At 38.5% G+C, this 24,049-nt stretch overlaps 1 protein-coding gene across 2 annotated transcripts in view; it reads right to left on the reverse strand.

Annotated features, from left to right (window-relative positions):
* Positions 1-3,758: 3,758 nt before the first annotated feature.
* Psmd14 (proteasome 26S subunit, non-ATPase 14) overlaps positions 3,759-24,049 on the reverse strand; it is an 88,560-nt gene continuing 68,269 nt past the window's right edge. For both annotated transcript variants that reach the window (XM_055600711.1, XM_055600712.1), the window contains 4 exons: positions 19,313-19,387; positions 17,712-17,837; positions 6,742-6,804; positions 3,759-4,156 (listed from right to left, as the gene is read on the reverse strand). In XM_055600711.1, the coding sequence (XP_055456686.1) occupies positions 4,058-4,156; positions 6,742-6,804; positions 17,712-17,837; positions 19,313-19,387 (363 nt within the window). In that variant the 3' untranslated portion in view covers positions 3,759-4,057. The remainder of the gene's footprint in view (positions 4,157-6,741; positions 6,805-17,711; positions 17,838-19,312; positions 19,388-24,049) is intronic.

Raw genomic sequence — 24,049 nt, forward strand, 5'->3', positions numbered from 1 at the left:
AGCTCTAGAACCTGAACGCTCGCCCTCCCGTCCCTGGCTTTTAAAGTCCTGTTTATCATAAACTAGGAATCCACAGACCCCTCACTAGACAGAAAGCACTTCAACCAGCAAATGCTTCTCAAAGGTTTGATTTACTTTTTTTTTTTCCCTGGGAGAAGAGATTGGCCAATTGACACTATGCAGCAATCAGAAAAGGCTCACTTTTGATCTTGCTGCTTATGCAGCCGATGAAACGGCTCCTGCCATTGGTTAGTTGCTGACAGTAATTTAATTAGATAGACATTAATTAGGATAATCACCTGGCTCCTGGTCGCGACGATCATGGCAAATTGAAGGGGATGATTTTATTGTTGGCTTGGGGGGTGGGGAAGTGTGTTGGTTTACGTGAGCTCTGTTATGTCACCTTTAAGCTTTGTGACCACTGCTTTAGGAAGATTCAAAGATGTGCAATTTACTAAACATTTCAGACCCCCCCCCCCTTAGAGAGGAGGGGCGGAGGAGGGAATTCGATGATGCTAGGAGACTTTTCGGATCTGAATGAGCCAAATATTCAGTTGAATGTAACGATTTCAAGTGCAAAGTATACAAAGCGCGAGCCGGTGGCCTCTTCTCGCCCTGTAAAACTTCCAGAGTCTGTCTTTTCCAGTTAATACACAGAAGCACACACACCTGAGCCTGGGCTTTGTTGAATAGGTACTGCGTGTCCTTGACGCCCCCTCCCCCACCTTTAAACTACAGGACTAAATAAATAAATAAATAAACAAAGCTCCGCCGCCGAAAGCCACAGCGTTAAGAGAGAAGTGGAGGCTAAGCAGCTCGCCCACCCATCAACCCACCTCGGGAAGGTTCGGTTTCCGGCTAGGGGACAGAAACAGTGACAATCTATGATCTCCTTTTTAAGTTTTGAAATAATCATAAGCCGTCGCGCTGAAGTGCTTTAATGTATTTGCAGTCGTGTTTACTGGGTCGTTCCTAAATATTTTATCAGCCAACTTGGTTGCAGATCGTCTGAGGAGCAGCTAGCTGGGGGCGGGCGCCATATATCCTTTGAGCCCCACCGCACTTCCTCCTTTCGGAGGCACTGGCTTGGTGACAGGTTGGTAAACCTCGCCAGGAAAGACAGGGCTGAGTCCCCAGTGCAAATGGGTTCACTAGAAGCATTGATCTGGGGAGACGGTAGAAGCGGTGTCAACGCGGTGATCGTACTGAACTCTCTCTCTCTGTCTCTCTCTCTCTCTCTCTCTCTCTCTCTCTGTGTGTGTGTGTGTGTGTGTGTGTGTGTGTTTGTGTGTGTGATGTTTACATAATCCAGAGGGAGAGAAAAAGAAACCATGCCAGTAATTTTTAAAAGAGGATTAGAGAAAAGAATCGATTTAAAGAGATTTTTGGCACAAATAACACCCAGGCGCCAAGCAACTCCGAGGTGGGGAGAAAAGATCTTCTGGTGTGTGCTCCACAGGAAGCCCGGGGCACCTGAGATGGCCAGAGCCAGAGCTGCTGCGTGTCGCCGGGCACGGCCAGCCTGCTCCTAGAGCTTTCCTCTGAACGCCAGAGGCTCAGGAATGCAGAGCCAACCCCGGGCTTAGCTCAGCTCAGGCCAGCAAGGTGGTCGAGAGGCGGGAGCTCCGGGGGACTAAGAGAGAGCCAGGCAATCTGTCTGGCTCAGACCCCAGAGGCTCACACTCATGCCGCAGGCAGGCGGGGCCTGGGCATCTCCAGGTGGGGCCTCTGCCTTCAAGGCGGCGGTGGCAGGATTCCCCGGCCAGAGCAGCAGAGTTCAACGCTGGGAACGTGGCTGTGGGGTATGGTCAGACAAGAGTTAACGGATTCAAATGTGATGGAGTTTGGTGTGCAGCGGCCAGTGCTGAGCACAGACAGGCTACACCACCTCCCTCAGAGACTAGGCTGTGGCTGCAGAGGGTACCAGCTGCAGCCTCCAACAGGGCACAGGAGCAGGACCTGGCACTGATGGCCATAGGCCGGACAGGTTGATGATCAGATGTCTCAGAATCAAGTAGAAGCAATTTTCTGAGAGAAAAATAACGTCAGTACCATTTTCCCTTGAAAGCAAAGCTCAGCTCGTGGCCAGGAAGCTTTATGGACAGGCAGGATTTGAGCTGCTCAGGATTGGAGCACCGAGGTGGAGGAGGGTGGATAGCTGTGATGGCATTCGATGTTCTCCTCCTTAATCTCTGCCGCTACTTTCGCCCATTTTACCTGCATTATTAGCTTCTGTCATCAAATGCCTCTCCTCTGCCTCCTGCTTCTCACCTCATCCTGCCCCTGAGCAGGACACCAAGCCTTAAGAGCATAGGAAGGTGAGGTATCACCTGGGCTTCGGAAGCTTTTTGCCATCCTGGAAACGGGATCTGGCTTCTTGAAAATGTAAAGACTGCCAAAGTGACCAAGTGTGAAGAGGATAGTTTTTAAGGGACTGAATTTGGGGTGAACAGGCAATGTGACCCACTTTGAATAATCAGCCCCCAAATCAGTGCTTCCTCAAAAACAGGCTTTGTCTTGAAATTTGGGTATACTCAGAACAAAAAATGAGGGATCTCGACCGGTCTTGTTACCTTAGGTCTAGGGTGGGACTTAGACTGTGTATATAACACTGGTCTGGGCAGATCAAATTTGAATAGTGTAGTTACTTAATTTTAATTCTCCAATATCTGTGAAAATTGTTATTAATTAGAAAGAGTGAAAACCCTATATCTTTAAAAAAAATCATGCCCATGAAGTGTGTATTAGTCAAAAGGAATTCTATCCTCCATTTATTTAAATTTTAAATGACTGGATGAAATCCCAACAACCGCAGTCAACAATAACCACATCTAAGAAAACAGGAGAAGCAAGAAGTGTCCAAATAACCTCATTCCGCTAAGAAGGAAGAGGAGGAGATGACACTGAACCATACTGGAAATATAAGAGCACTGTACCTTCAATCCCTGGTAATTTCATCAGATGGAGAGTACACAGACAGAACTGCTTATTTAGGACACTGTACTGTTGTACCATGCCATTCATGGCACCCGAGCAGGTGGTCTATAGCTACCCAGTACATAACCCCTCCTTAGGGAAGACTCAGACATGCTCTGACCGTATTTCCACAGATACCACCTAAAATTAAATCTCAGTCTCCATACGGTTAGAAACTCCATGGGGTACTCAATAAATTGTTTTTTATTAACAAGGAGGGTAGGGTTATCTGTTTACCTTAGGGGAGAAGCTATGAGAACTGCCAATAATCAATACTACTATATTAAACACTGAATATTTCAAAGTTAATTCAGGAAAGAAAACAAAATCATTGTTTATAAACTCATTATATTCAATTTACAATGGGCCTTTTCTCACCTTTTTAGCTTTGAAGAAATCATACCTTCAATGACTGACTTACATGAAAATGTAGTAGTTTCCAAAAGTCAACTTCTAGACAATTTCAAAATAAAATAAAATTGCTTGCCTTTTAAATGTACTTTTCTGAAATCCTCAAAGGGCTAAGATATGAATATATAATATTGGTTTGAGAGAAAGGCTTAAAAAAACAACCCTCAGCTTTTTATCCGGGTTGCCCACTAAGGAGGAAGCCACTCACTAATGGCAATCATTAACTGTGAAGTTTGGTTGTCACAGTGATGTTTTCTGTGTTGGTAGATTGCAAAACGCAGAGAGAAACATAGCTTTGTGTGAGATTTCCACAGCACTGTCAAATGTTACTCTGTCACTTCCACCCAGTGCCAAAAAGACCTCAGGAGACATGGATTGTAAATGTATTTTATTTTGTAAGCAACAATCAAAATATATTTGTGCTACTGATTTTTTTTTTCAAATAGTAAATGGAATCTTAACAAAATTTGTCCACTTTGATGTATTCCTGAACAACTTTAGAATCTGCAAAACCCTGACTAAATGAACAGAAGAAACTGCACAACTGAGATGGAGGTGGCACAGGCATCTTCCTCACCACAAGATCACCTTTAGAGTTCCCCTGATTGTGAGCATCAGGGACAACACAGAAATGCACCCGAGAGTGTCCCTGACAGCTCTCTGCGCTGCTTTATTTAAACACAACGGTGTCCAACATTGCTGCCAAACACTGGACAATATTTGAAGTCATAAGCACATCCACATGTTCTTCCAAATGACGTTTGGGATCCTAAAAGAAAAAAAAAAAAAAGTAAAAGAAGGAAAAAAAATAGCTGTATTATTAGTAATACATTGTATTTCAAGAACAGATTACTTTAGTCATGAAGCCTAAATTTACACATATTTTATCATTCAACTTTTCCAATGTGTTCATTGTTACATTCTTATGGTTTCTAAATTTGTTAGGAAGTTAAAAAATTACCCAATGAAAGTCTGATTACTGCAATCAATGATAGTTACAGATTCTCATAAAGGGTAACAGGTAAAACTAACAATCACCTGATTTTAAACATGGGCATTTATGCATGTGTATATGCTCAAGTATGTATATTCTGTCATTAATAGGTTTTATTGTCTAATGATGTTTTATTTAAGGCATGGATAAGAGTGTAATGTGCATTCTTGTTTTTATCTTTGTATAATATGAATTCTGTATAATCTTAATATTTCAAGAAAATGGTTAAAAAATATTCTTGGATCAAAAGCTGCTGTAATTGAACATTTTAAATATAATTTGGATTAATGCTAAAATGTTAAGGATGCTTCATCCAGCTATTCTGGAAAACTGTCTCATTGAAACTTACATAGGAATGACACTTAAAACCTTATCAGATCCATTTTAAAATAGGTCAGTCTACATTATAATAAAAAAATTTAAATGTTAATTTATGTTTAAAAATAAGTTATTTCAGCTAAATTTGAAAGCTTAAAAGAAGAAAACTATTATATGCAATAAGAAACTATTGAAAAGCATTATTGTCTTACATGTGTTTAAATGACTAAGAGTCACAGCTTTTAAGTCTTCTTCCCTGGATTATGTCTCAGCTCTTCTTTTCTCATCAATAATTTCACTTTTTAAAACTGAGACAAACACAAGGTACACCTCCTTCCAAATGACTTGTCTACAGTACTATTATTTAGGGATTAAACCTTAATACATTCCAGGTGAAGGGAAATTCCAACAGTAGAAAAAAAAAAACAAGATAATGACCTATTTGCCACTTTAAAAAATAAATACAGTGGCCATGCCTGTAATTTCAGCACCTGGGAATCACAGGCAAAACAAAACAAAACAAACAAACAAACACACACAAAAACACCCTCTGTGAGTTTGAGACCAGCCTGGTCTACCTATCAAGTCCCAGGACAGCCAGGGATACACAGTGAGACGCTATCTCTAAAAATCAAAACAAACAATCCACTATAATTCTGATGCTTTCTTTTTTGTTTGCTTTTTGAAACAGGGTTTCTCTGTGTAGCTCTGGCTGTCCTGGAATTTACTAGGTAGACCAGGCTGGCCTCAAACTCACAGAGATCTGCTTGCCTCTGCATACCGAGTACTAGGATTTAGAGGCCTGTGTTACCACACCCAGCAATTCTGATGATTTCTAAACCACATCAATTATATATATATATATCTGCCAGTTTCAATTTTAACTTAGTCCTTTCACTTTCCGGTGGGCTTTAAAGAAAATATATAAGAAACCACAGCCCTAGAAAGTAATTTATTTACTGAGTTCTAGAAAGGGTACGGCTCCAACCTGGTAATCTAACATATTAAATGGAAAATAAAAAGTAGAAAATAGGAAAAAGGCTGATATTACATAGACTGGAAAATAAGATGAATTCTTTTATTTTGGTTTGAAGGTACTCATTTTTAAACTGTAATTTTCAGAACGTACTAATATTTGAGTTCCTTCTTTATAATATACAATAAAGCTAGACCTTTGCCCTACTACTCTGTTGGATTAATTGCTTTACAGTGAATCGGTAACTCATTTATCAGTTATCTACATTACTTCTTGTGGCAGCTGGGTGATTCTTAGAGATTTCCCATCCAAGAATGGTCCTGGCCCAAACCTACATAGCTTGTGAGATGTGATGGGATCAGAGCATATGGTAGGATGGCTGAAAGCAAAGACAGCTTAGTGTCTTGCATCTGAAATATCAAGATTCTGCCAACATCAGCAATATGATAACCATGCTCCATGAAATAGGGAAAATGTAATCAACATTCTTTAGAAAAACAGTCTAATTAATCTGTAGATTCTCTTAATTGCTGGGTATGTTCCCCCATCCTCTGATAACCAGGCTTAAATATATATTTCATCTTAGAAGAGCAAAAGAATCACTATTTAAGCCCTTTCTCACAGTGCAGTCAATAGAATTCTAAACTTTCTCAGGATATCAGCTACACAGTAACAAAATGTACCTTTAAAATGGTTACAAATGATGTAAATCTGTAGGAACACTACCCATCTATTGATAAAATGAATCATTATGGAAATGGTTAAATAAATCTACTATCCTTATCATTTTACTTCATCTATAGTAAAATTATCTAGGGTTCTTTAATTTGTTTTTACTATATTATTTTCACTAAGGACAGTATGTCATAGAGTAGGGATTTATGATTTATTCTCTACAAATAGCAAAAAGAATTTGACATCAAATAAATATAGTGGTCTTTAAATTTTAGTATGTTTCAATGACAAAAGAAAAATGTAATATAAACAAGAAAAATTATGGTCCCTAAACTAGTTTTACCGCTACAAGAGCACATAGCCCTCGGCTGTAACCTATTAGTCTCCTCACCTGCTTGCCAACATTCTTTATTGCCAGCTGCTCAGGTGTCATCTTATCTTCTTCTTCCACAGCCTGTGAAGGAACACAAAGGACAGTTTCAAATTCTGTATTTTCCCATTGAAGAATCATCACCAAATCAAAGATGATCACAATTTTCATTTAGAGAACCTTTACAATCTTTGAGGTAATGAAAACTATTACTGGCATCGTTTAGAAATACCTAAACAATACAGATATCACACTGATCACTGAATGGCATTGAGAGATGGGAAGATGGGGGTCTGAGGCAGCCTTCTTTGCTACTACTTAGTTCCCCTTGCTCCCTTCCCCACTCCCCCTCCCACCTTCCTCCAGGTTCCCATTTCTCTTTCATTTCTTTCACCAATGTAGCCTGTGTGTATCTAGTACTTGTTTAATGTCATTAAGGATCAAAAGAGCTGCTCAGTTTTGATCTAACACACACATTACAAGTTAATCTCTACACATCCTTAAATCTCTATAATATACATTTAGAAAAAAATCACAATTCCACATGACATAATCATAAGGAATTTCAAATTTTAGCATCAAATTAATTGCATAAAAACCAAATTAAAAGCACATGAAAATCATTTCGTAGTACTTTAGAGTGAACTACATTTTTGTGTGTGTGAGAGTCCAGTCCTAAGCTTTCTCATAAAACCCCACAATAATGAGAACATTTAGGCCAGAACTCAGCACTGCCCTCTCAACACTGGCATCCCACAGACCTCTTCCCAGAGCATCCTAACCTGAGAAGTCTGCTGTAAGACAAAAACTGTATTTGGTGAACTCGTGGTCTAAAATTTATTCATGGCATCTGATAAACAGAAGATGAAGAAAACTTAGTGACCACTAACCCTCTAAAATGCTACCACAGCATTTACCACAAAGATGGTTATAAATGGGGGTTAAATGTAGTGTCAGAAAGCAGAAAACCAAATCCCAGTGAGGATTAGATTTGGACACTCCAAACTTAATAATCTCACAGCTGCCAAATTTCTTCATGTGTGAACAATGAACATGTAGAAGATGCAATCATCAGACATTTTCCATAAACTGGGAAGTTTGGCTGTATTTCACACCTTCTTAATAGTTTTGTAAACAGAGAACTTGAAAATGAGCAAAGATGGCAAGTGTCTAATTTTATAAATGGACAAACTATCTAGAGAATTTTCGCCAGTAGAACCTGCCTAAAGAGAAAAGATGATGAATATCTCTTGTGTCTGCTGATTACTGGAGGGTGCTTTATATTAGGAATTACAATCAAACCTAAACACAGGAAAAATAAAAGTCACAAACACTCCAACTAGAACTCCCCAGACAGAGAATATGTTCCTTTTCAAAGTCAGATGTCACTCTATTAGACTACTAGTTAGGAAAGTATTTTCTAACTAGGAAATGGCTTTTCCTATTTTTCACTGTCTTCTAAAAATAGAAGCACTGAAAGGCAATATAGTTCATCTTTCTACATTACTTTCACAGTTCTGATACTCTATTTTGCTGATTGAAAACATGTTAGATGAATGAACAATTCTAAGTGTGTACTCCGCACCCATTCAGTGTTAGCTGTTCTACACACATGGCAACAACAGTACTTTCCACAGTCCTGGAAGGAGGCGAGTTTTGGAATTTGGCTCAAGATGCCAATCCGCATATAAATGATCATTAGAGAATATTTTGGATTAATGCAAGTATCAGACAGGGCAAATATACAAAGATGAAAGTCAAAAGCACTTAAAGCTTTTTAATATTATCTGAAAGGAAAAGTAGGACATAAAAAGCGCTGATAAAATTTAAAAATCTTGTACAACATTTAACCACGTTACCAATTAGTTTTTCTATTCCCAATAATTAAAAGAGAGTTCACAAACTCTTTGAGAAGTGCAGATGGTAAAAAGTACTCCCAGCCATGGATGCCATCTGGGAGATGAGGAGCAGCTGTAGATTTAGGCATATACTAAGGTTGCAAACCCCCACGACAGAAGACGTAAGCACATCCTTCCAGTCTAGAACAGACCCGGTCATGGCATCAATGTCCTCAGTCCTTTCTCTTACCTAAGTTGCCTATACCTCATCTCCCATCTGAGCAAGACCAGTCTGCCTTCACTCACAGCTCTAATCTGGCTAGTCCCCAGGAAAAATTAAGAAATGGTAGCAGCAGAAACAAATGAAATTCAGGCACAGGCAGTGTCCTCACTAGGGAACTTCTGTGTTTATGGCAACTTCTGTGATTTGGCTTCAAAATTTGCTTTTGCATTCGTGCTCTTCGGTTTACTCAACCAACAAAAAAGCACTGAAAATGTTTGTGGCTATTCACACTAGAAACGTTTTTAACAGTTTATCAACAAAGACCCCCAGATGGCTATCCCATCATGCACGGTCTGCACAGTTCTAAGAAATTCTTGGAATTTGGTCTGTTATGTGATCATAATCCCCTCAAATGTACCCTCTATCTTACAGACATTTTTACTAAACACACTGACATCATTTTCCTTTCTTCTATTAATGATCAAAATTTTCAAATTTCATCATAATTTATCTTTTAATACAGACTGGACTTGTGGTATGTCACTAGCATTCGCTGACAATATCCACAGAGTAACTCCAGTTTTCTGAACACCTGTACAATTAATTACTCCAACAGCTGTTTTCTTTCCCATCCCTTGACCTGCTTTTATCATACCTTATTCCATATATACCTCTGGATAGCCCTTCAGCTGCATTTTGTTCGTTACTGACACTCTTTGTTCATTCTACAACATGCTAAAATTCCATTTAAGTACATGCTTTCAAACATCACCAATACAGCATTTATTTTTAATGTAACAAAGGACAAAAAGGCTGATAGAATGGTATACACTGTTTTCAATAGTAAATAGTCTCTGTGTAACTGCTGTTTACTTCTCTTGTGATTTTAAAATTTATTTTCCATAGCAAATAGAACTAAAACAACATTGCTGACTATAGAGGCAAAAAGTCTAAATAAATAGGGGTTTGTTTTTGTTTTTTCAAAATATATTTTGGAAAGCAAAATAAGCAAACATGAACCAATTTGTAAAACTTTCTAAGATAGAAGAGACCTGAACATAAAGACAGTAACACTTTTGACTCCTATCAGCACCAAATAGCAACATATGTATGTATGTACCTCTGGCTGTTCTGAAACTCACCATGTAGACCAGACTGGCCTCAAGGTCACAGGGATCTACCTGCCTCTGCCTTTCCAGGTGCTGTGATTTAAGGTGCTGCTACCACATCTAGGTGTAGGTTTTTATAAATATTACTTTATTGAACTTTTAAAACATTCTGGCCAAACAGCAATCAACATTTGGCAAACAGATTGGTCATTAGTTCCCTGGTGTATTTCCTTGAGGTACATTATCTTTACTAAGGAACTTTAAAGCTTGTCTCACTCTCAATGAGCCCACACTTGAGCTTTACTTGCATTTACATCTCAAATTACAATGTAGTAGAAATCAAAGCACAGCCAGCAAAACAAAAGGTATCAAAAGAGAATGACAGGTGCACAATGTTAAGTAAAGGCAGCTCACTTTTTTCTGAAGAAGCAACTAAGCAAAGACCAATGATGAAATTGCATTTGAGGCAGTCAGACCTAAGGAAGAGACAGCAGCAAGTCTGCTATTATGGAAAGCAAGTGACACTGAACAACAGGAAAGATGGCACGGCAGAGGGCATAGCAGTTTTAAAAATTTTAGTAGCAATTTCTAATATTAGCTAATGAACATTACATCTGATAATGCTGTTTAATAAAGTTGGTAGATGGTAGAAAAACACAAGTATCCTATCATATCCATTCAAAAAATATTTTTTGAATATTCACTTCTTAGGACAGGAAGGCAGCCTTACCAGGCCACAGAGGAAGACTATGCAGCCAGTCCTGATGAGGCCTGTACGCTAGGGTCAGAGGGAAGGGGAAGAGGACCTCCCCTATCAGTGGACTGGGGGAGGGGCACGGAAGGAGAAGAAGGAGGGCGGGCAGGATTGGGAGGAGTCAAGGATAGCGTCTACAACTGGAATACAAAGTGAATAAATTGGAATTTTAAAAAGAAAAAGAAAAATTAAATATTAAAAAAAGACAGACAGATTTCAATCTTCAAAAGCTTTTAAAAGCAAAGGAGGGGAAGCTGGAGAAACATCTCAGCAGTTAAGGATACAGGCCCTTCCTGAGGACCTGGGTTCAGTTCCCAGAACCTACATGCTAACTCACAACCATCTCTAACTCTGGCTTCAAGAATTTGATGTCCTCTTTTGGTTCCATGGGCTGTCGGCACACACAAAGTTCACACGCATACCGGTGAAATACATACACATTCCAGAAAAAAAAATTAAAAGCAGTGTTATGAACCAATTTATGTCTTAAAAAAGCATTTCACTATCCCAAAGGCAAGCCCACCTAGGCTGTTATTTCCTGCGTGTTCCTCCCACCCTGCATCCCTGGTAACCACTAATGTGCCTGCCTGTGGCACAGAATACTTATACAAATGGCATTAAACCACACAACCTTTGGTGCCTGGCTCTTTCTTTTACTGTGCCTTAAAGGATCTTCTACATTATAACATAAATCAATATTCTATTTTAGAAGTGGAATTACTACTGGGCTATGAGGTTAAATATATTTTTAACTTTATGAGGATCACTGAACTGTTTTCTACAGTAGTTGCCCTGTTTTGCAGTCTTAGTAGTAATCAGGTTCCAATTCCTTCATATCCTCAGCAACATTTCACTTTCTGTTCCCTTGATTGAGGGAAGTGATGGTCACTGTGGGTGTTTTGGTCTGTCCATCCCCTAGACACCCTAGAACTCACTCTATGTAAGCCAGACCTTCTAATAGTTGTTTTAGGAGCCTCCTAGGAGCCAAATTTATAAATCAGTCCACTGTCCCTGGCTTCTCATTCTGGTTTTAATGAGATATTTTATGCTTACTGCCATTTGGAGAAATGACTGTTCAAGTCATTGCCTACTTTTTGAACTGGCTTGTATTATTGTTGAATTGAAAGAATTCTTTATTTTAGAAATTGGTCTCAGCAGGTATTTATTCTTTCTACAGACTGATTGGTTCTTGGACTTTTAGTTGAGATCAAACAAAGCATTCACCACGTGTTCTCTTTCTTTCTCTGGTTATGTAACCAATTTTCATTATAAAAAGACCATTTGGCTCTGTAAGAACTAGATGTAAATGGGAGGGACTAGAGAAACATGAAGAGATAAGCCCGTGGTAGCAGAAACATAAAGAAGTAAAGTAACTCAAGATTAAATTGGTTAGCTGCATGGACTGTTTGTTGATTACCTCGATGTCAAAAAATAGAGGGAATAGTGAAGAAAAGTATTATCAGGGCTCGGTGGTTAAGAGCCCTCGGCTTTTACAGAGAGAAGATGCAGGTTCAAGTCCCAGCACCCCCAAAGCTGTACCTACCTTCTCTGTAACTTCAGTTTCAGAGGATCTGATTCCCTCTTCTGATACTCCATGTGTACTAGCCCTGAACACAGTACACAAACATACATGCTTGTTTGTGTATGGTATTACAGGGAGAGGAGGGTAAGGCACTCGCTGCCAAACCTGAGAACCTAAGCTCAATCCCAGGTACATGCTGCTGGAGAGAACCAACTCCCACATGTAGCCCCCTGACTCCCACACCCACATCACAGCACACATGCACCCACAACCCTATAAGCCAGTGGAATTTAACCTTTAAAGACTAACGTCAACAACAGCCAAAATAGTTGCGCCCATTATTTCAGATTCATATGTGCCAGATAGGATTTTCACACACCATTCACAGACCTTAAGACAACCTCACTTTAGAGATAAGGAAACGTTTCAGAGACCGACTTGTTTGTAGTCTCATAGGAGATAATCAATGAAAATATAACTTCAGCATAGTCCTATCTAGGCCTCATAGCAACAGCTGGTTTTGTTTGCTGCAGTTTTTTTGTTGTTGTTTGTTTGTTTTTGTTTGTTGTTTGTTGTTTGTTTGTTGTTTGTTTGTGTAGCCCTGGCTGTCCTTGAACTCAAGAGATCTGCCTGCCTCTGCTTCCTACAGTGCTAGAACTAAAAGCATGTGCCACCACATTCAGCCTCATAGCAACATTTGCAACTAGAAAGACGCATTACTTTTAGATGATGCATCGTGAATAAGTGAGAAAGCCAAATCCATGATTCACCAGACAACCCAGAGATGCTTTGCAAAAATCCTAACAGGGAATCCAATTTCAAAGCATAAGATTAAATAAAGGATACAAAATATGCTCACGTGAGCATATGAACACTTGTATGTGTAGATAATAACAGCAACTTGTAATTCAGCTTAAAAAAAAAAAAAAGGGTCTCAGTAAGCTCAGTGAAGTAATGCATGACTTTAATCCCATGACTAGAGAGGCAGAGGCAAGAGGATCTCCAACAATTCAAGGCCAGCTTGGTCCACATAATGAGTTCCAGGATACCCAGGGCTATGTAGAAAGACTCTGTCAGAGCGAGAGACAGAGAGAGATGAGACAGAAACACACAAGTTTCTAGTATTACCTGCTAGTTGCCAATATCCATCTTTCTCTTTGATAACATAACTGATTTTCCTAAAGATATCAGTGCTTCCAGCTACAAAACTTTTTTGCTGCCAGTCATGCTCATTTGGCCATGCTCTGCCAATGAGAGATAATCAGACTCCTAAAAAGAATTTAGGAGACTTTGATTTTGATTTTTTTCCAGTTTTGATTTTTTTTCATCTCTTTGATTTTCCTTTTTTCCCCAGTTACATACACACACATTATCAGATGGCTAAGGTTTAGCAACTGTCGTGTATCTTAAGATGACTTAAAAGATGGATGTCAATACAATGAAAGTAGAACAGAAAGACAGATGGAGTCAGAGTCTGACTCTGAAGTTTCAAACTGACCTTAAAGTGTAGAATTACCTATCTTCTACCTTAAAGAGGATTATGTTCGTAAAACAATGTTGACATCTGACATAATTTAAAATAAAGATCACTTTCAAGGGACTGCAAAGATTGACTCAGCTGCTAAAAGCCCTTATTGCTCTTCCAGAGAACTAGTTCAGTTCCTAGCACCCAAACGGCAGTAACTGCAGTTCTAGGACTCTAACTCTTTTGGCATCTTGGGCAATAGTTGTGCACATGATAAACACACAAATATATAATGCACATGGTGCACACACACACACAAACATACATAAACACTCATGCATACAAAACAACCTGTAAAATATTACACATTACTCTCCCATTGGTAATATGCTTCATAAACTTTCAATATTGAAAATTATGTCCACTTGTTAGGTTTCTTTTCTTTAATAAGGCTGAAATTTGTTCATGTTTAGTACCATTTTTTCTAACTTTTTTTTGCCTGTTTGTTTTAAAATCATTTTAACCACCTATATCATTCTTGACATAACAGTTCTGAAAGTTATCGCTTTATTCTCTTGAATTTCTGTCTGATTGCCAACAATCTATCACACTATATTCAAAGAATAATCTGGCGGATTTTCCTCAATATTTATCTTTTCTTTTTCTTATCTAATTACATAAGCACAAAAATTTTCTACTTAATGTAGAAAACCAAATATATTTTCAGTTTATATGAAATAATATAAAAATATCTCATCTTACAGGTTACTAAGTTGGTCAACATGTCATCTGAAAAGCAATCTGTCGGATCTGAGTTTATAGAATTATATGTTCTAAAAGTCAAAATTTCTGTTTCTGTGTTCTTCTTACAAATTATCTTCTGCAATACATTTGCCACCTATACATTCATTTACAAATATGTAATAAAACATTAGCAGTTTTAAATCTAGCAGCAGCATTTTGGCTTGCATAGATGGGGTTTGAAACACAGTGCTGCAGGTGTTACATCTCAGTAATTAAAAAACAAAACAACACAACAGCAACAACAAAAAACAAATGAGTAATAATCAAGCAGAACTCCTGTGTGGAATTCAGACTTGAAATTGAAAACTTGGAACATGAATTTAATTATCCTCAAACTCCTTTTACTTTAGGACCTGACTGGCATCTAACAATAATTACCTTAGTTTAAAAAACTAGCCAATTAAAAAGAATGCCAAGAAGAACTGTGACAGTATGGGCCTTTTCTTGTATATTTTAAGTGTTACTATAAAAACTTCACTGTACACCTTTCAATCACAGAGGGAATTACATTCCCAAATTTGGACTCTTCATATCACAGCTTACATACTGTTTTCATTCTTTAACCAAACCTTAGAAGATTTTTAGTACTACAGAGATTTTTTAAACTGTATTATAGGAAAAAATGTCCATGGATGGGCAGCAGTAACCATAAATAGGTTATTTCCTGGCAGAAGGAAATATGAATTCACTTTAATGTTACAGAGAAATAAAAACCATTTCTACAGCCTGCTAAATAATAACTTACCATTTTAAGCAATAAAAGATTAACTATTTTAAATGATAAACTACTTCTTTCTCTCTAAATAATCTCCACAGCATGAAAGCTGAAAGCAACACTAGAAGAAGAAAAAATTCTTTCACTCTAGTACTGGGGCAGAGGGGTGCTCTAGGATATTATATTCTAGGACATACTCATCAAAACCTGATCTACCTCTGCTGGAATTTAGTTTTAAAGACCATGTTACTTTTATTTCAAAGCTCAGTTCTTTCAAATGACTTGCTGTTAGCATTTGATAAATCTTACACACTTTCTCTTGTATAGTGTTTTTATATGATACGGCACCAAATTTAAAAACAGAAATATTACTTCCTGGTGTTACAGTATCAGTCTTAACTCTGACCCCTAAATCTTTAGTCCAGCCTTTACTAATAATACTCGATCCCATATTTCGAACTCTTTAAAAGCTGTAGCTTTAAGTGTTTATGTATGTATATCTTTGTGAGAGCAGTCTGGACATAGAGGTGGTTAGAAAGGGAGCTCCGAGAGGGAAAACAATAGCATGTAGGGCAGGAAGAAACAATAGGACACATGTGACATGGAAGTGAAAAGAGGGAACATGGGAGGGGGTAGGGCACAAGCAGGGATGGGGAAGAGAAGAGTGCGAGGAATCAACCAAACTGAAGTATGTATGAAAATACAAGGAGACCTGGTATTTTGAACGTCAATCGGTAAAAGCAACACAAAAACCCTTCCTTCCTTCCTTCCTTCCTTCCTTCCTTCCTTCCTTCCTTCCTCCCTCCCTCCCTCCCTCCCTCCCTCCTTCCTTCCTTCCTTCTTTTTCTACCTGCATTGAAAAGGTTAATGCTATCAACACACTTCTAGTCACATAGGCAGGAAATGTTAAGGCCATATTCAATTCTCTTTTCACACAATGCTATCATGATTGCTTCATTTACTATGAATATCTCATAACCATTGTCACCACATGACACAGCCATTTAGGGCTGCTCCTACAACAATCTCCTCTTGCTGTTTTTAAAGTCAGGATCTAGGTATATTATAACATGCCTCGGATCAAAACTACCTCTGTAACCCTCTCCTAGTCCTCTTCATATACACTCTAGTACACATACCATTTCCTAAACACACAGCATGCCCACCCCCCCGACCCCAGCCTCAAGACTCTGAAAGCCATGATTTTATACTTTCTACTCCTGAATTTGGGCTTTTTAGACTTCACAGACATTATGAGGATTTGTCTTTATATGACTAGTTTATTCCACTTAACCATTTCTTTCAGGTTCAGTGTTGCATTGGCAGGAATTCTTTCTGTTAAAGATGAACAGTGCTGCATTGGGAACACACACTCAAAGACAGAGACAGACAGAGAGAGAAGGTGCACTCACTCACCTCTTGCTGGACACTAGCTGACCTGTGTCTTGGTACTCGTGACTGCTCTCAGCAAGCCTGTCTCTACCTCTGCAGCAGTGGCATCACACCAAGCTTTTTCACGTGGGTTGGTATGCAACTCAGGCCTTTCCAGGCTGAGTGAGCCACTTCCCCAGCCCAATGCCGCATATATTTTAGCATATAAATATGTTCGGGAGATTGTGCGTATGATTTTTTGATAACAAATTTTAATGGCCCCATACAAAAATAAGTTTCTCCCTAGTCACTGCTCTTTTCTCACAGCACTAACTACACTGCACTATGATGTTCTCTTTCCGTTCTTTTACAGAGAGTAAGCTCTCTGGACAATAGAACGTTTTTATGTACATTTTAGCATGTCCAGTGCCTGGGACAGAGTGGGTTTTCAGTAAGTACTGATTAAATGAAAAATTTTAAAGTTCATTAAATAAATTATATGCAGCAAAACTCAAATGACAGTTTTTCAGTCTACATTCCTTTAATCATGTTACCTTCCAAGAAAAATTCCCTAAATAATGAACTATATTTTACGTCAACAAAAAGGTTTGACAAACTTACAGTCTATGGGCCAAATCTGGCCAGCTACCCATCCCCTTTTAAACTGGTTTGTCCTTTAAATTTTTTGCAACAGGGTCTCACTATGTAACCCTGGCTGACCTCAAACTCAGAGATCTGCCTGCCTTTGCCTCCTATGTGCTCAGATTAAATGTGCCACCATGCCTACTTTAAGAATTACTTTTTAATTTTTTATTTATATGCATGTGTATTTGCATGTATATGCCATGGTAGCTGGAGTTACAGGGAGTTGTCAGCTACCTTACATGGGTGCTGGGAACCATTCCGGTTCTCTCTAAGAGGAGCAAGTGATCTAACTACCAAGACATCTCTCTGGCTCTCCAGCTGTCTATTTGAAAAAAAGTCGAGTTGCCTTTGTGTATATCTTTTCTTTGGTTGCATAAGCATAACAGTGGTAGGTTTTAGGAAGAGACCAGATTATCTAAACATCAAGTATTTATTATCTAATCTACAAAGCATACTGCCCTAGTTTTAATTTTTTATTTCCTATAACCACTGGTTACCTAATTACACATATTTTCAACAGTTATGAAGAAAAAGGGGGCTCTGACCTTATTATAATTCTTGGCCAACTCCAGCATCTCTTTCACCACCGATTCGTTGTGTTTACAGTGCTCACTGTAGTCCTGAAGCGTCAATCCTTCCATCCAACTCTTCTTATGCAGATTTAACAGCATCTACAATTACAGCAAAAAAGAACTGACTTTGCTGCCTTGTCTTAAGGGAGAAAAATTAATGAATTTAAACATAATTTTATTCATTCGAGTAAGTATCAACAGAAAATATCCTAAATTTATATTAATATACCCTGGCACTCCAAATCCATGCCCATTGCCTCTGGTACCCACCTCAGTTATTCTAATCTTTGCATGACTTACACTCATTCACCCTGTATTAGAGATAGATGCCTTTCCTAACTACTCTGACTTTTTAAAAATGACCATCTCTCATTGATTTAGCAAAGATCTTTCTTCCCTTGTCATACTATGCTACTTTTATAGTCTCTATGAACAATTTTTTTCTTCACTTTATCCAGTTATATTTAAGATCAATAGGGTCTAGCTAGATTCTAAAATATCTAACCACAGCAGTTAAAAAAAAAAAAAAAATCACACACGTGTCCAGTTTTCAAACACCAACCAATTAAGAATCTAAACAACTTAGTACACTGTCCCCCAAACTGGATTCAAATTAAAAAAATATATCTTTACACATTAAACAACTTAAAGAAGGGTTTTGTGCCCATGCCAATATGTGTACCTTTTTTTAGGGGGTGGGGTGAGGGTTAACTATGTAGCCTAGTCTGGCCTCAAACTTACAAGCTTCCTCATTTGACTCAGCCTCCCAAAAGGCTAGGACCCCTCACCTGCCTTACAAATCTACAACTTTCCCTTACTACATTTGTTTACTTTGGGGGGTGGGCACACATGCCACAGCCTGCATGAGAAGGTCAGAGGAAAACTCGAGGAAGTCGGTCCTATCTATCCTTCTACCACATGGGTCCAGACAGTGAACACTGGTTATGCTCTCATGCTTGGAAAGAAGTACCTATACCTGCTCACTCGCCCGAGGGAAAGAAGTGTCTATACCTGCTGAGCCATCTCACTTGCCTGAGGTTGTCCTTTGTTGTTGTTTTGTATTTCTCTGACTGTCCCAGGATAAGTTTTCATAAGACTTAATTTGTAAAAATTATTTATGTGTAAGTATGTGCATGTGCCTGGAGAGGCCAGAAGAGGGCACCAGATCCCCTGAAACTAGAGTTAGAAGCAGTTGTGAGTGGCCTGGTGTGGCTGCTGAGAATCAGACTCAGGTCCTCTAACAGCAGCACCAATGAGTCATCTGTCCAGCCACAAGTTCAACACAATTTAACGGTAATTTTTCTTAAAAGTCATAATCTAGAATTTGCCTCCAATTAAGCATCACTATGGAAAGTTATTTTTTTTTTTGATACTACATTATGAAATGTGAAAAAGAACACCCCCCCCCCCCACACACAGGAGCAGACTGCTTGATGCTGCTGTGCCACTAGAACCAGTGTGACTCAGTTCCAGGGGAGCCAACAGCCTCTTCTGACCCGAGGGCACCAGGCATGCAGGCAGCACATAGCAGCAAAACATTCAAGCATGGAATAGGAGATTTTTCATAGACTTACCTTCTGTTCCAGTTCATTTTTCCGATAATTAATAGTGATGGAGTAATAATGTCTGTTTAATCCATGAATTAATGCCTACAAAACAATTTTTAAAATGATGAATCAACCTTTCATTTAACCAAATACTAATGTTTGAAACTGTTGATGTATTTTATGCATGATACTTACATCTTAGTTATTTATTATTTGTCAAAGTCTCACTAGGTAGCTCTGTCTGGCTTAAAACTTGCTACGTACTCTAGGCTGTCCTTGATCATATGGAGATCTGCCCAACTCTGCCTTGGAGTCCTGAGATTAAGGGTCTGTGTGTCCACCATGCCCACCTTTTCTGCTATCATGTTAAAGGACATTTTGAGGCCAGCAAGAAGGCTTAGTTGGTAAAGGCCCTTGCTAGCAAGCCTGAGATCTGAGTTCAATCTCTTGGACCGACATAGTAGAAGGATAAACCTGACTCCTGCAAGTTCCCTCCCTATAACACAAAATAAATAAAACGTAATAAATGTTTAAATAAAATTGAAAGGGGCCGTATTATAAATGAAGAGTAAATTAAAGCAGTTTTCTGGATGCCAGTTTAAGGATAAAGTTTAAAGGAGTAGTGACAGACTCTTCAAAGCACTTGAAGGTACTTCACAAGTAAGACTTTCCACAGCCTTGCACAGAGGCCACAGCAAAACAGTCTGAGCTCAGCACAGCCTGTTACAAACTAATTGCACGTATCTTATTGTTTGATTTTATAATATTTAGGAGGCAATTTGCTTTTCCAGAAGAAAAATTTTAAACTCTGTAACAGTATACACGTGTTTCTTCATCCACATTAATCCGGGGTTTCCTTTTGGTTAATTCAATTTTCACTAATTTAAAGATTGTGTCCAAGCAAGTCTCCAAATAAGTAAGCAATGAGGAGAGAGAGAGAGAGAGAGAGAGAGAGAGAGAGAGAGAGTGAATTATCTATCATGATTCACATGTAGGATCACTGTATTTGTTTGTCCTTGTATGTAGCATCTTCAGTCTTCCTCAATTGTTCTCCACCTTAATTTTTGAGACAAGGCCTACGAGCAGATTTGGAGCTTACTGTTTCGGCTGGCTAACCAATGAGCTTCTGGCATCTGCACGTCTGTCCTACTCCAGTGCTGGGGCAGCAGATGCACACTGCCTGGCTTTTCACTAGACATCATGTCTGTGCAGCACTCACCAGCTAAGGCTTCTGCCCATACCCAGAAGCGTGTTCTTTACCATGTCCATCTCATTCCTTCTCAACCCAGTGACAAGAAATCAAAATTCCATATATCAGAATTTACTTTGATTTTACTCATCTCCAAGATAAATGGGCCAATCACAACAAAACTTAAGCTATTAAAAAAATTATAACTAAAAGGGGAAAACAAATACTATTGTTCTGCTGAAGGAATGTACAAGAAAATGATTGCTAACAACACTCTGCTATACCCTTATATGTGTGTCTCTCAGCTATCACCACAGACTTCCTCTTGCAGTAGATGGAACTAACACTGAGACCCACAGCTGAACAATGTGTACACAGAGACACTTCGGAACACTCAGTTCTAAATGAGAGGTCTTCCACTTCCAAACTCCACTCCTCAGGGTTCCAGGAACAATGTATATATGAGGAGGCAGGAAGATTCTAAGAGCCAAAGGGATAGAGGAGAGCAAGGAAACAATGTCTTGTAGACACAACAGTACTGACACACCCATGAACTCCCAGAGCCCTGTGGCATGCCCAGGGCTTGTACAGGTCCAAGACAGATGGGGTGCCAGTGCTGAGAGGGGAGCCGTAAGCTGAAGCCAGCCAGCTCTAACTGGCAACCACCTGCAAAGCTCAAATCAATGTTCTCCAGTGGAGGCTGACTGGGCATACAAACCATACATAACTATGCTCAGGCCCCAGGCCCAGCAGCAGATAACCTACTCAAAACGAACTCAATGGTATTTCTGTAGATTGATTTTGTCTCAGATTGCTTTGTTTGGATATTTTTTCTTTTTTAATCTTACTGGTATTTTGCTTCTGTATTATGGTTTCCAACTATGTATCTTGTTTGTGTGTGTGTTTCTTGTGTTTTTTTCTTTTCTATTTCCTCATTTATTTACTTTGGCCTGTTTTCCATAGAGTGCTAGGAATTGGGTGGATGGGGAGGTGGGAATGATCTGAAAGCAGATGGAGGAGGAATAACAGTGATCAGAATATACTTTAGGAAAAAAGAATTATTTTCAATTTAAAAAGTAAAAAGAAAAAGTAACTATATCATATACTGCTTAAATATCTAACTCTAGACACTAAAAAAGTTCAATATTCTGAGAAATATATTATTAGATAATATTATGTAATATAAATAAAACACCACCATTAGCCTTGTAAGACATAAAAACCTAGAATTATAATTTGTAATTTTTTAACAATTGTAAAAAATCAAAAGAGTTTGGTTGGGGTTAACGTTCAAAAAATAATGACAGAGTTAAACAAGTAACTACCACTTTCTAATTAGGGTTTTTACAGTCTAGTCTTAAAAAATGCTGAGACAGAGACAAAAGGTGGAGAAGTGGTATCTAATGATTGCCTAGCACGTGCTTTACACCGCACACACTCCAGTGCAACAGTCTAGTATGTGTACATGACAAACAAGCTTTAAAAAGAACACGACTCTTAATTTATCCTAATTAATAGTTAATAAAAGGTAGCACTGAGGGTCTGAAACCAGTTCACAGACTCTATAACCCATGTTCACACTACAATTCAATCCCTGGCAAGATTAAGTATACATTGTTGTGTTTGTTTCTTTGTCTTTTGAGACAGGGTTTCTTTTTGTAGCTCTAGTGTCCTGGAACTCACTCTATAGACCAGGCTGGCCTCTAACTTACAGAGACCTACTTGCCTCTGCCTCCCAAGTACTAGGATTAAAGAAGTATGCCACCACCACCCTGACAAGTGTACATATTTTAAGAACAATCTTATTTCAAAGATTTTCTGGCAAAAAAAAAAAAAATCACTCCATCAAAATTGAATTTTAAATATCAAATATAAAAATTAAATATCAAAACACTTGGTATTTCCTTGCATAATCAGCTTTTCCATTACTAGTATCTTCTATAAAAGTAACCTATAAAGTCAAGAGGAAGCAGCAGTTGATTTCAAATGGTTGGTATATAAAATTTAGTTACTAAAAAAAATTATTAAATCCTTATCTATTTCAAAAATTACTGTAAGCAGAAGATCACCTTTCATTGAATAAAAATGTTGTATTGTATCAATTGGAAATTGAAACTACTCAGGGATTCCCTAACCCTGAACCTACCCTTGCATAATCCATCAGGAGGTTTATCTTCTGGGTGGAGATTTAGGTAAGTCTGAACATTTCTCTAAGCAGACACAGCCTGACTGAGGAGTGAAACTTTGTTTTAACTGTTTATCATCCAAGGATCTTTGTGCAATATACTATTTGCACTAAAGATCTATGGTTGCAAAACTACCAATGGTTACAATCAATAAATCCAGAGGCCAGTTACTGGATCCACACCAGGCCTACATTTTAAAGATTAATTGCCAGTGCCAGTGAAATAAACAACCTAGTATTTGGTGGCACTATTTGGTTTTCAATTATATCACACAGATAAATATAAAACTTAACACAAGCACCACAAAAGATTAGCAAGCGCATGATAAAACAAATATAGTCAACAGTCTTGCAACTTTGCTTACTCAACTCCCCCATACTCTACCCAGCGTATTCATCCCAGATCATAAACGAACTGACCAGAAGCTTTTTGAAAAGCCTCACACAGGAGGACTGTGTAGATCAGTGCTTCTTAACCTTACTAATGCTGTGACTCTTTAATACAATTCCTCATGTTGTGGTGACCCTCAACCGTAAATTTTTTTTTATTTTGCTATTTCACAACTGTAATTTTGCTACTGTTTTGAATCATAAATATCTGTTTTTCTAATAGAAAACCCTTATGAAAGGGTCATTCGACCACCAAAGGGATTATGACCGAGAGGTTGAGAAGCATGGCTGTAGAATCAGAATACTTAGAGTTAAACCTCCACACATTATCTGCTGTGGGCACAGCAGGTGTTTTATAAATCAGTTTGCTGAATATTACAGCACATACTTGTTACCCCAACACTCAAGAGGTTAGAGCAGAATTCTGGGTTTGAGGCCAGCTTGGGCAACATGGAACTGTAGGTCAGCCTGCATATACAGTGAGACTCTGTCTCAAAACAAAACAAAGCATGGCACAGGCAATGTATGAATTATGCAAAAAAACTTGTTTAATTGAATCTCCAACTGTAATATAAAAGAATGAAAAGACCTACCATAAGTCAACAGTGACTCGAGCAGCTCAGTTCTCTCATGTAGGCTGTCACATCTAGAAAATGTCTACAGTAGTTTCACTGCTGTTGTTTTATACCTCTGTGTTTTATGATTATTGAAAATAATGTTTTCAAATAGTCTACCTCCATTCACAACATAAGCATACTCCAGGCTACACTTAGAGAGTGAAAGCCCAGTACATGCACTGGGCACCAGTGTTCACTAAATGTCCACAAAGATAACAGTTTCAAATTTTATTGTGACCTTTAAGGAACTGAAACACCAAAAAAACCCAACAAGTTTTTAATGCAATACTTAATGAGGGAGGGGGCTACAGCTGGAATACAAAGTGAATAAATTGTGATAGATAGATAGATAGATAGATAGATAGATAGATAGATAGATAGAT

This window comes from Psammomys obesus, unplaced genomic scaffold (assembly GCF_907164565.1).
Source record: "Psammomys obesus unplaced genomic scaffold, mPsaObe1.curated_primary_1811, whole genome shotgun sequence".
Taxonomy (NCBI): Eukaryota; Metazoa; Chordata; class Mammalia; order Rodentia; family Muridae; genus Psammomys; species Psammomys obesus.